Source organism: Danio rerio, chromosome 5 (assembly GCF_052040795.2).
Source record: "Danio rerio strain M-AB ecotype USA chromosome 5, GRCz13ab, whole genome shotgun sequence".
Lineage (NCBI taxonomy): Eukaryota > Metazoa > Chordata > Actinopteri > Cypriniformes > Danionidae > Danio > Danio rerio.
In genome coordinates, this window is record NC_141025.1 from 69,181,124 (window position 1) to 69,195,110 (window position 13,987).

The 13,987-nt window shown below is 37.2% G+C and overlaps 1 protein-coding gene across 7 annotated transcripts in view; it reads left to right on the forward strand.

Annotated features, from left to right (window-relative positions):
* ehd2a (EH-domain containing 2a) overlaps positions 1-13,987 on the forward strand; it is a 40,739-nt gene that overhangs the window by 10,277 nt on the left and 16,475 nt on the right. For 2 of the 7 annotated variants that reach the window (XR_015492018.1, XM_087254571.1), the window contains 5 exons: positions 3,189-3,296; positions 5,414-5,651; positions 9,409-9,585; positions 9,877-9,974; positions 12,858-13,270. Coding sequence is in view for 4 of the 7 variants with exons in the window: in XM_087254571.1 (XP_087110697.1) it covers positions 5,428-5,651; positions 9,409-9,585; positions 9,877-9,974; positions 12,858-13,270 (912 nt within the window). In the remaining 3 variants the exon portion in view is untranslated. Of the gene's footprint in view, positions 1-613; positions 803-2,181; positions 2,541-3,188; positions 3,297-5,413; positions 5,652-6,148; positions 6,379-9,408; positions 9,586-9,876; positions 9,975-12,857; positions 13,271-13,987 lie in introns of those variants that run through there. The other 5 variants (XM_087254570.1, XM_087254573.1, XR_015492019.2 and 2 more) reach the window with 5 other exon arrangements.

A 13,987-nucleotide genomic window follows, 5' to 3' on the forward strand; every position in this document is an offset into this window, starting at 1 on the left:
AAAAACCCATAAGGATTTATACATTTACTCTTCCTGAAATGTTGAGTGCTGTAAAGTATTGTAAATCTGGTTAATTTATCAGTGTTTTTACAAATTTTATTAGTGTTTGTACTTTGGGTTTTGGGTTCAGTTTAATTTCATTTAGTTCACTTTATTGGCAAATTGATTGATTCAAAGCAGTAATTCAGAACATTTACAGTGTATGGGAAGCGACAGTGTACAGCTATGTTCAGATCTTTCCAGAGATGCTCAAGAGAATTTAGGTCTGGGCTCAGGCTGGGCCACTTAAGGACATTCACCGAGATGTTGTGAAGCCTAAATCTTCTTTATTTAAAATATATCTGACCAAGACCTGGTTAATGTTCTCTGCAAACATATTTTTTAAGAAAACAAACAAACTGCATTTCCATTTAAAAAAATTCAGTTCCATCCAATGTTTCAAAAGCAATCCCAATACAAAATCTTAACATTTTCTACACATTATGTATATTTTTAATTATTATTGGCATTTAATTTTATAAAACATATTAATCAAGATCACTGGAAAGGTTTGTCTAGCAGTGAGACATACTTTAGTCCCAAGAGGAACTCTTGCCATTTAAACCTGATTTAGCCAGCAGGTAGCTCTCTGCAACTCTCACATGGTGACCCACTGAAGCTAAGCAGAGTCAGTTCCTGGATGGGAGACCACATGGGAAAGCTGCCAGAAGTGGTGTTAGTGAGACCAGCAGGGGGCACTCAACCTGTGGTCTGTGTGGGTCCTAATGCCCCACCAGGGGCGCAACTACACATATACTGAGAGGTATGCGGGTTCAAGTTTTGTAACTAAAATAAAATAGTTTTGAACAAAAAAAGTTACCAAAAGGCCTGATGTATCAATATGACACATAATAAATGTATTAAAAACATGTATATTGTATAAAATGGATTTTGATAGAAGGATTAAAAACATTTCAGTTCCAAAAGATGTGAATATTCGGACAATTTGTTCATGTGTCAACTTTAACAGGGTTAAGAATCATTATAATCAAGTATTTATATAGGTATTTATATAGTATTTATATAAATCATATTTATAAAGGTGAATTTTTAATCCAAATATTTTATCTGAAATATCGGTTTATGTGAAATAGGTCTGTACTTACATAAACATACATTTTGTGTGATCCCTCTTATTTAGGCAAAATAATTAATAATAAATAAAGAAAAAATTCAGATTAATCTTATAATTTTTGACCTCAACTGTACTGTATGTATGATTTGACAGTTTTATTTTGATAAAAATTGTAAAAAAAAATCTAAAGTTACATTTACATGAACACTTTACACTTGGCTCTGCGACTGCATGTTATTGTGTTGATTTTGAATTAAAATGTGTGTGCCAACGTATGCAACTCATGGTATAATTTTTTATTTATTAAAATACAATATTATACTCATACAAAATGCAAAAAAAAAACATTTAAAAAAAAACATATTTATTTATTTTTTTTTTTTATTTGAAACTTTTAGTAAGGATAATTTAAAAAATAGTTTTGGCACAATGGCGCCCCCCCATGTGTGGCGCCCCTATGCGCCGCATATACTGCATACCCCCTTTTTGCGCCACTGTGCCCCACTATAGTGACGGGGACTCTATACTGCTCAGTGAGCGTCATCTTTTGGATGAGATGTTTAACCAAGGTCCCGACTCTCTGTGGTTGTTAAAAATCCCAAGATGTCCTTCGAAAACGAGTAGGGGTTTAACCCTGGCATCCTGGCCAAATTTGTCCACTGGCCTCAGTCTAACCATCCCCATATCATAATTCTAAATAATTATTTTATAAAAAATAAAAAGTTTAAGGAATTTTTTTTTAATTATTATTGTTTAATTTTAAACTGAAAAACTCAGTTCATCAAGGGTTGCATGCTGAATCTGCTGTTAGAGGCTGGAAAGCAAATGTTGCCAGGGCTTTGAGAAAAGCGCTTTGTTACTTTCATCCCATCACTTTCGTTCCCGCTCTCCCCTATAAAAATATTTTAGTAATCCCAATGCTACTGCGAAAACTCTCTATTGGAGTGCATAACAGCACACTTTTGCACTAATAAATGTGCTGAGCTACAGTGTTAACAGTGTTTTTTAAGTGTCTTTTGTCCAATAGCCAACAGAAAGATTGTACAATTGACTTATCTTATTCCCAGAATGGTGTTTCAGTTGTTAATCTCAAAACAACGATTTAATTTACGAAGTCCTCTGACTTATAATGTCTTGGAACAAAAGACATTGAGGGACGCAGTGCAATGGGCGTGGAAAATGGTGAACGATGCTGACAGATTTGCAGTCTGGAGAAGAGGAGATCTAGTTTCATACAGAGCTCAGCATCTGCATGCAAAAGGACTTCTGCACATCGCGCTTCCCTCAAAAACGTACAATACAATATCTGAAAAGAATGCAAAACATGCAATGTGTGCAGATTTACTTAGAAAGAATAAATGACGTGGTAGAGTAAAGAACAGCTGTTCCTGCATCACTAAAGGAAATCTCAACTGGACCTAAACAGGTAATATATTTTTTATATTATTATATTATATATATTTGTATGTGTGTTGTGGGGAATTCTTGGTTTGGTGGAGACTTTATATTTGGGACATTTAAAAACAAATCAGCTTAAAAGTCATATTAAAATGCAGAAAGTGTTCTTTCAGGATTGTTTTTAGAGGTTAGGGGTAGAATGTACTGTTTAGTTAAATAAATAAAAAATCATCATTTGTGCTGAAAGTCTTCATAAAACATGAAATCCCAACATGTGTATGTGTGTGTCTGTTTATTGGCTGTTGAGTATTAAGCATTATTGCTAAAAAATGTAGTAATTTTGCTTTAAAACAAAAGGTTATGTTTGTAATCTTAAAACAGTCTGCTTCGTCTAAGCTCTCATATTATATTTATGCATTAAAAAAATCTAACTTTACTAATACAATGTTTGCTTATGTTCATGTCTAAATTATGAAGGGGAAAGAATCCCCTCATGTCCACTCTCAGCAGTTTGTCCATTTAAACTCTTTCATTGGATCCTGCTCCACATCTCCATCCAGCACATTTGAGTTCTGAGGCAGAGCTCCAGACACCAGATGTCATGACACTATCATCTCTGTATGCTTCACGGGTCTCACTCCACCCACTTGGACCTCCATGTTTTTTGTCCCATCAGGCAAATCTGAGAGAGTCCTGAGAAAGCGTGGCCTCCTCCCTTCTGTTCTATAGATGTGTCTGGAGTAACCATTAAGAGCAGATCTGTTGGCTCAGCAGCACCGTCAACGTGAGTTCAGACACATTTTGACTGTTAAATTTGATTTGTTGGAGCGTGCAGTATAAGATTTGTAGAGCTTTTGACTTTGTCATTGTCAATTTAAAATGAATAGTTAAAGAATATGCATTGATTATAATATTCTCAGACTTTATAACATCCACCCATCCATAACCATACATATATCCACACATCCATCCATAAACACAATCATCTACACACACCCATACATACATCCATCTATCCACACATCCATCCATCCATCCATCTGCAAATTCATCCACCCATCTACACATACATAAATCCACACATCCATCCATCCATCCACCCAAACATCCATTCATCTGTCTACATCCATACATGCATTCATACATGCAGACATTTACCCATCTATCCATCCACACATTCATCCATCCATCCATTTATCCACAAATCCATCCATCAGCCCATACCCATGCATAAATCCACACATCCATCCATCCACCCATGTATCCATTCATCTGTCCACGTCCATCCATACATGCACACATTTACCCATCTATCCATCCATACACACATTCATCTATCCATCTGGCCATTCATCCACACATTCCCCCATCCACCCATCCTTACATGCATTCATCCATCCTTCCAAACATTGATCTATCGTTTAATCCACACATTCATTTATCTCTCTATCCATCCATACACACATCCATCCATCTATCCATCCATACACAATTTCATACATACACGCATTCATCTGTCCATCCAACCAATTATTCATTCATCCATCCTTCCATTCATCCATCCATACACACACATTCATCTGTCCAACTATACAATCATTCATCCATTGACCCATCTATCCATCCATACACGCATTCATCCGTCCATCCATTCAAGCATTCATTCATCCATCCATCCATCCATCCATCCATACATACATACATACATACATACATACTTTCAAACCTTCATCTATCGTTCAATCCACACATTCATTCACTATCAATGCATACACATTCATCTGTCCATCCATACACACATCCATTCATCTGTTCATTTATACATACATACATCCATCATGTCCATCAATACACTCATTCATCCATCTATCCATTCATCCATACACATCTATCAGTTTTTCCATCCTTCCATCTATCCAACTTTTTATCCATTGGTCCATCTCTCCATCCATTCCTTCATCCACTCAGTCATCCATCTATCCAAACATTCACCTATCGTTCCATTCACACATTCATTCATCTATCTATCCATACGCACATTTATCCATCCATCATCCATACACACATTTATACATACACACATTCATCCACCCATCCATCCAGCCATTCATCCATCCATCAATCTATCCATCCAACTAACCATACACACATTTATCCATCCATTCATCTATCCATACACACATTCATCTGTCCATTCATACACACATCCATCCATCATGTCTATCCATCCATCTGTCCATACAAACATTTATCTACTGTTCCATCCACACATTCATTCATCTATCCATCCATACACGCATTAATCCATCTATCTATTCATGCATCCATCCATCCATCCATCCATCCATCCATCCATTCATCCATCTATCAATCCATATACATTCATCCATCTATCATCCACATTTTCATCCATCCATCCATCCATCCATCCATCCATCCATCCATCCATCCATCCATTTATACACTCATTAATCCATCTATCCATTTATCCATCCATACACGCATCTATCCATCCATCCATCCATCCATCCATCATCCACATAATCATCCATCCATACACACATTCATCCATCGTTCCATCCATCCATACTTGCATACATCCATCTGTCCATTCATCCATACACACAATCACCCATCTATCTATTCAAACATTCATCCATCTATCTATTTATCCAGATACGAATTCAAACATCCATACACTCATTCATCCATCTATCTTGCCATCGATCCAGACACACATTCATCTATCCACTGATACACATTCATCCATCTGTCCATCCATCCATACACAGACTCATCCATCTATCCATACACCCATCTACACACACATACTGTACATCCATATAATTAAAAAGTCATCATGCATTGTTGTATTATTGTGTATCTTGCAAATCTCTGTAGAACACCTCAGCCCAATGTCTGCCAAAGGAATGAGGAACAGGGGTGGTAAATGTCTGAAGGCGGTTCATACAGTAACCGAGGCTTTGAAAATCCTCTATCGGCAAAAACTGCTCCCACTGGAGAAGTACTATGGTTTCTCCGATTTCCACTCATCAAGCCTTGAAGATGCAGACTTTGACAACAAACCCATGATACTGGTGTTGGGCCAGTGCTCTACAGGCAAGACCACTTTTATCAGGTGAATGATCAACAATAAGAATAATCAATTGGCAACATAAAAGCATATTGACTTGTAGGGATGGTATACAGTTTAACCCAAAGAATGACCAGTCTGGTAGATGAGGAAGAGCCGGAGTCAGAGATTGAAATAAATAAATCAAGTTTACTGAAGATAGTTTGCAGTTTCATCTGCAGAAGCCAGCTTCAACACTCGCAATGAGTTCCTAGGCCGCTCTGCTTACAATCACCAATCAATAACAATTATAATCTCACATAACATCATCAACTGCGTCACACATACAGGTGTTCTAAACTGATTGGTTAAAACACAGATAGACTTGGAAAATTTCCACGTGGGGTTTGTGCGTATATTCTGAACAATATCTTAAGCATAAACGTCAGACATCCCTTAGACTGATTAGAGCTGACTCCAGACCTGTGAAACGGATCAGCAATCAAAAAGAACACACACACTTAAGCCTGGTTTATACTTCTGCGTCGTGACCAACGTAACTCACGGCGCAGGCAACGTGCACAGCTGTGCATTTATACTTCTGCACGCTGTCTCTGTTGGTCTGCATTAACACTTCCGAAACGCTAGTTGGCAGTGAGGTGTAAATGTTCCTCTGTGTCAAGTTTCTTCGCCTCTGTTTGGCTTTTCTGAACACTTCCTGGATGTACAAGTGACTCAAACTCGCTCATTTTGAGGCAGGAACCGGCGGACGTGCAACAACTTTAACCATGAGGTAAACACAGAACAAAACTTTCCATCCGGAGCTCCTTCACGGGACTCCACACTTGTAAACAATCGCTCGCGCCATGCGCGCGGCTCTCGGTCCCGCCCAGACTCGTCAGCGCTACCAAGCTGACCAATCACAGAGCTTGCGCTACGCGTTGTTGCGACTTGTAGTTACAATTTTTGAGAGGTGCACGTCAGTGACGCCGACAGCCACGGCGAAGGGATATGCGTCAGCGCCGTAACATACGCCGGCGTTTGACGCAGAAGTATAAATCAGCCTTTAAAGTGCAATCTGTTTCTTATCCAAGGCTGAGTGTACTCTCAGCCGTCTTTATCAAAACTGGTTAAAAACCTGCATAATCTACATTCAGGCAGTTATATTCTTACTATACAAAGTCTATCTTGAATAAAAGTAGAATCACTTTAAAAGATTTAACCGTAAACATAACAAAATCACTTTAGACATTTTAGATAGTATTAACTACTAGAAATAACTATAGAAACAGTTGATTCCAGTCCTCAGCCCTCAGTTTCACTCAAGGTCTCCGTGACCTCTGACCTAGATTGGTGGCTTCTGAAAATAGTTATAAAGAGACAGGCAAATGCACTGAACATTCTTATATTAAGCAATGTGTTAACTTATTCATTCATTAAAATCAATTCACAGTTAAATACTCATTCAAATGATCAAATAATTATATTTAACAAAAAAATTATGAGAAACAAGATGATAAGAAAAGGATAAACATTGGTCCATGATCAGACAGATTGGAAAGCAGAAATACGAATCCTTCAGACTCGATTAGGACAATTCTGACATCTATTTCCATGTTATAATCTCTTCATCCCCATTCTATTGTATTGTGTTGTTCTCTATTCAGTTCTGTTCTATTTTATTCTACTTATTTATTAATAGTTTTCTTAAAAATGAGATTATATTTAAGGTGTGCTAAGAGAAAGGGTAAGATGTAAGTAGCTACATATTTAAAATGTACTTATTTTTTATTTACAATAGAAATGTGAAACGCTCAACAAATCCAGTGGCATCTTTTTGATAAATGTAAATTTTCAGGTGAAAATATAGAATGAATAATTTCTTTATTAATGTAACTGATAACTGCTTGTGATGAGACAAACGTTTTGCCATTTTTATATATATTGCACACATACATTTGTATTCATAAATTAAAATAGTACACTTTTAATATTGCTGTATAGTTGTCTTTCCCGTGTGTTGTTTTTAATTAAGGGACAAAACCTGTTTTTTGTTTTAACTCAATACCTATAATCATTTCTATACTGCACCTTATATTTTGAGACGACTTAATACAGTATGTTATATTTAATTTAACACACTATAAAGACACCGTCCTTCAAGACACTAAAGAGTATTACCTTGTGGTGCATTATGTCTGTTTAAGGGATTATGCCAGGGATAATGCAGTCTACTTCAGGCTGGTTGTTCTCATAGAATATAGGGGTGAAGCCAGACAAGCTTATCAGGCTGCTTATCAGACTTAAGGGAATTCTTCTGCGAAAACAAGCTGGATGTACATTATCCAATTTATTAAATTACTACTTGACACAAAACTAAGCAATTGAACACAAAAATAGATCTGAGCTGTAATAACTTACTAACTCGTTAATTAAATGTAAAGAATGCAGAAAAACTGACTGAATGCAGCCCACACTATCCTTCCTTTTATTATAATTATTACTATTATTATTATTATCATTATTCAGTCGCAACATGGCACCAAACAATCAAGAACAGCAGTGAGACAAATGAGCAGGTCCATATGTACAGAAGAGTATATAATATATTCACTATCGGTCAAGATGATTCATAGTACCCAGATGTCACCGTTTAATTATAATTAATAAACTATTACAGTTCAGTTGTTTTTGCAGAATAAAGCTCTTCAGTCTAATCTAACAGCCCCCTGCTTAGGGCTGCTGATAAGCTTGCAGGGGCGGACTGGCCATATCCTAGTGCATTGGTTCCCAACCTTTTTTTGCCTGAGACCCCCTTGTCCCCCCGAAAAATATTGTAAGGCCCCCCTCCACATTTAATGATATTTTCGCTCACATAAGTTTGCAGTAGGTATGACAAAAAAAAAAAAAAAATTCACACAAACGGTATGTTTATTACTATATATAGATATGTTTATGCACAAATAATGGCCTAATGTAAAATATAAAAGTAAAACATCAGTAGGCTATTTGTTTTGGGTACACCTTGCGGTATTGGGGATGAGTCATCTCCAGATGTCTTATTAATTTGGACGACCATGTGGATTTATCAACAAGACCTTTGGAGCAGATAATGCACTGTGGCTGGGTCAGGGACTCTTTGCTTAGAGAAAATGGAAAAAACCAAAGTTCAGGTGACTATCTTGGTATTTCCTGCATTTCATGTTTCCAGTATTGCTAGTGCTGCGACCTGAAATGTTTGGAGCTTCCTCACCTGGTATGCTTGGGTCATTAGTATTAGCTTTCTTTTTTGTGGAGGACGAGTTACAAATTTTTTTTGTCAGCCAGGGGATAAAATTAATTAAGGCAACATGATCATAATTTTCCACTGCTAAAAATTGTTGCAAAATAGGACACAACCCCCCACAGAGCTCGCTGAGGCCCCCTTGTGGGCCGGGAACCGCTGTCCTAGTGGACTAATGGTCAATCTTGTTTGCCACCTTGAATCTGGTCTGACACCCCCTACAATCATCCGACCGATCATTCAAAACACTCCACCCTGCCACCTAACCCGCTCTTCACTATACCAACTGCTTACCCCAACCTCACAAACCCCCTCTTCACTTACCGATTGCCCCCCAACCCCCCTTGTCTTCACTCAAGTGACCTGATGTTCAATAACTGTCCCGGGCAAAAGTACTTTCCCAGTCTGCCTGCTGTAGGCTGGTCATGCTTATTTTGATTAACCTCCTGGATGTACTTTATCCCTTTCTTGAGGCTTACTTATCTATTGATTATTCCTTACATATTCTAGAGTGCAATAAATATTTCATATGTTCGGCAGGTATCTTCTTGAACAGGAGTATCCTGGAAGCAGAGTTGGCCCAGAACCGACAACCGACAGTTTCACAGCAATAATGCATGGAGAGATGGAGGGAATTATTCATGGCAATGCTTTAACTGTTGATCCCAATAAGCCTTTCCGCAAACTCAGCCCATTTGGAACAACTTTCCTAAATCGGTGAGCGAAATATATAAGCAATGATGCAACAAGAAGAAATAATAATAATCACACTGGGAAATGCTGTTGAAACAGTCAGAATCGCTCTAACAGCACAGATCACTCCAGTGGACAGAGCCAGGAGAAGAAAGCCTCAGCTAATGCATCATTATTTGGCTCAGCTGACTGCATCCCTTTGAGAAAGCATCTGTAGATGTTTTTCACACCATGTCCTGTCAGTTTGAAAGATACTGAATCCGCGTAAAACAGTTGGAAAGCTGTGATGAACAATGCTCATCTGTTGTTTTTCAGATTCCAGTGTTTACATCTGCCCAATCGGGTCCTAGAGAGCATCAGCATCATCGACACACCAGGGATCCTGTCTGTGGCCAAGCGCAAAATGGACAGAGGTACACCATGTACATCATAAACAATGCTGGAAGCCAGGGGTTTCAATCTTAATCAGTGCTCAAAAAATAAACATTTCGAACTCAAGTAGGTAGTAGGAACTCAAGACATGCCGTATCAGATATACGAGACTCATTTATGGACATTTACTAATAGGAGAAGTTTCCCTAAAATGTCAATATTACAACAGAAATGTAACTGTTAAACATATGCTTTTGAAATGCCCTGTTTTTAATGTTATCACACAGCGATTTTTATCTAAAGACACTTTAAAGGAACTATTTTTAAATGTGACTCCTAAAAAGGCTAGAATTGGTCAAAGGTAAACCTTAAACTTTTATAACATTTTAGATTTTATCAAATGAATTATTTAATGCTGATGAATGTCTTTTTATTGATTTAAAAAAAATGTATTATTATTATTTTTTTTTTTTTAGAAAAGTGACATTTATAAAATGTTGTAAATTTGATTTGTTTTTGCCATGAAATAGCCAGAGATATGACAGTAAAGATAAGACAATAAATTCAAAACTCTCTTTCTCAATCTTTTAGATGCCAGGGACCCCCAAATATGATCATTCCCATGCCAAAGACCGTCAAACTAAAATCTAGAAGCAGTTTCTAAAGCCTGATTTAAATGTAAAATGTTAAATATTATATTATTTACACATTCTACAATGTGGATTTGGTACAGATTTCAAACTCGTAAAATGAAAAATACACCAAAAGACCAGCTTTCCCTTGCTTTTTAAATGAATCAATGCTATCATTGTCATCTGTTTTATGACCTTTTAATATTTTAAAATTTTAAGACATTTTAGATTATTAATCCAAATTTTTCTGTATTTATTTTTGCAGTTCTGATATGTTTTTTTGTCTTAAAATATTATATAATTATAAAAAAATTATATATTAATTATTTGCAATATATTTTTTACTTTTTTTTTTTTTTTACACAAACATTTACATGTATCTCTTAGCACTTCCTTGGAGCCCGGTGACCCCATATGGAAATGTGAAAATCGCAAAAACAAATGAATGTTCAAAATGCATGCAAAACATAATATGTAACCCAGACCTTTCTTTCTTTCTTTTTTAATTTTTTGTACTTGTTGTTAAGTGTTGATGTTTATTGCGTTAAGTGTGTCATTCTGGTTGTATGTAAAGCAAAACCATGTCGGAATGAATTGCCCCAAGGGGATTAATAAAGTTTTAAACAAACAAACAAACAACAACAACAACAAAAAAAAACTAAACTAAAAACTAAACTAGACCTGCTGTCATACTTTATATGTTAAGTATTGAGCTGGAGCCAAATATTTTCTTACTGATGTCATTTTCAAAAGACTGCTATGCCTTTTGGTGCACTTTACACTACAGTATGTCCACACTATAGGGTGAACGCCAAAGCGAGGTTTTAATACACTTAAGGGAGGGAATGGGTTTAAAAGGAGCATTACTCATGAACATGAACAGATTTCCTGCATGAAAGTCTCTTCTGTAAGTCAGTAAGTGGATGGTACATATGATGGTTAGTTTTGTTTGTTGCAATTCGTCCCTATTGCGACACATACAGTTGAAGACAGAATTATTAGCCCCCCTTTGAATTTATTAATTTTTTAAATATTTCCCAAATGATGTTTAACAGAGCAAGGAAATGTTCACAGTATGTCTAACAATATTTTTTCTTCTGGAGAAAGTCTTATTTGTTTTATTTCGGCTAGAATAAAAGCAGTTTTAATAAAATAAAATAAAATAAAAACATTTTAAGGTCAAAATTAATAGCCCCTTTTAAGCTATATATATTTTCGATAGTCTACAGAACAAACCATTGTTATACAATAACTTGCCTAATTACCCTAACCTAGTTAACCTAAATAGCATAGTAAAGCCTTTAAATGTCAGACAGTTTAAGCTGTATAGAACCAACACAGCAAAATTTCTCTGGCCCAGCTCTGGCCCACACAATCAACATTTGCTTGGCCCACATGCCGCAGTGAATTACGGTACATGATTGGACCTAGTCTGGCTTCCAGGCAAGGGCCAAACATGGACCATGTCTGGGCCAAGTTTAGCCAGGTTAATAATCTGGGCCTGAACTGGGCCATTGTCTGGAAGACAAATTCCAGTAGCAACACAGGGTAGAACAGATTAATAATTCAAACAATTAAATCTCGATTGTTTCCTAGATAATGAAGGCATTAGAAGATGCAAACATCAAGATGGAAATTATTTTGTGTATTAAAATGTTTCTTTACTACTATTTAAAATAATTAAGAGGATTTTAAATGTGGGTCAAGATGGGCCAAACTTACGGGCCCACATTTTTAATATTTGGGCCAAATACTACATTTGACATCTGGCCCATGTCCTGTGTGCTTCCTTAAAGACGGTGCCACCTCTGCCAAACCTGGGCCATGTGTGGTCCACATGCAATATGCCAGTGCCAGCTTTATGCCAAATATGGGCCAGAAGTCTTTGCTATCTGGGTGTTCACTGCAGCATGTGGGCCAACCAAACGCTAATTATGTGGGCCAGAGATATTTAGCTATGTGGGAATGAGGTGCCACCAAACTAGGGTCACGTTTGGCCCACATGCTGTATGCCAGTGCCGGATGAATGCCTGCTGTGCCAGATTTATGCCATATCTTGGCCAGAACTCTTGGCTACCTGGGAAGTGTCTTGAAAAATATTTAGTAAAATATTACTTACTTTCATCATGGCAAAGACAAAATAAATCAGTTATTAGGAATGAGTTATTAAAATTATCATGTTTAGAAATGTTCTCTAAAAAAGCATCTCTCTGTTAAACAGGGGAGGCTAATAATTCAGGGCGGCTAATAATTCTGACTTTAACAGTATTTAACTTCTCTTTTTTCCATCAGGTTATGACTTTCCTTCAGTTATCCGCTGGTTTGCGGAGCACGTAGACCGGATCATCCTCCTGTGTGATGCACACAAGCTGGAGATTTCTGATGAGTTTTCCCGCACTATACTGGCATTACGAGGCAATGAGGACAAGCTCCGAGTGGTGCTCAACAAGGCCGACATGGTGGACTCGCAGGAGCTGATGCGGGTCTACGGCGCCCTCATGTGGTCTCTCGGGAAGGTCTTCTGCACCCCGGAGGTCCTGAGGGTCTACATCGGCTCCTTCTGGACCGCTCCGATGCGAATCACAGACAACCGCAAACTGTTTGAGCGAGAGGAGGGAGATCTTTTTGCAGACCTTCAGAACCTGCCAAGAAACTCTGCCCTGAGAAAACTCAATGATCTGGTGAAACGAGCACGCCTTGTAAGGGTGAGGACACGTCTGCTTTCTGACACTAGTTTAGTTCTGTGAAACAATTAAAAATGTAACTTTTAATTTGTGCTGTTTGCTTTGAGGTTATCTAATGTTTTGAGGAAATCTGAACAGAAATATGCGTTTGTAATGTTCAGCATTTCTAGGTTATAGGAAAAATGTTTTCAAAATAAATGTTTTCATTTGTTGCTATTTGAAAATCAGGGTTATTTTACAAAATATTGATTTATTAACAGTTGTGAAGTTAAGATTTTCATATTGTGCAGACTAAAATGAATACAGACATTCTGTATGAATACATTACAGTCTGAAAACATGGTACCCTTCATGTAATTGCATAAAAGATACACTGTAAAAAGTAATTTCTGCAGAGTTGCAGTGTATGGGTGATTCCCAGTGATGGGTTGCAGGTGGAAGGGCATCCGCTACGTAAAACATATGCTAGATAAGTTAGTGGTTCATTCCGCTGTGGCGACCCCAGATTAATAAAGGGACCAAGCCGAAAAGAAAATGAATGAATAAATGTGGAGGGGGCCTTACAATATTTTCCAGGGGAAGGGGGTCTCAGGCAAAAAAAAGGTTGAGAACCACTGGCATATACCATATATACAACTATAAAAGAAATGAGACCGCTAAAAAAATGATTTCAGTTTCTCTGGAATTTACTAACTAACAAACTATCTACATTGTAAATAGTGATTAGTTACCTAAAGC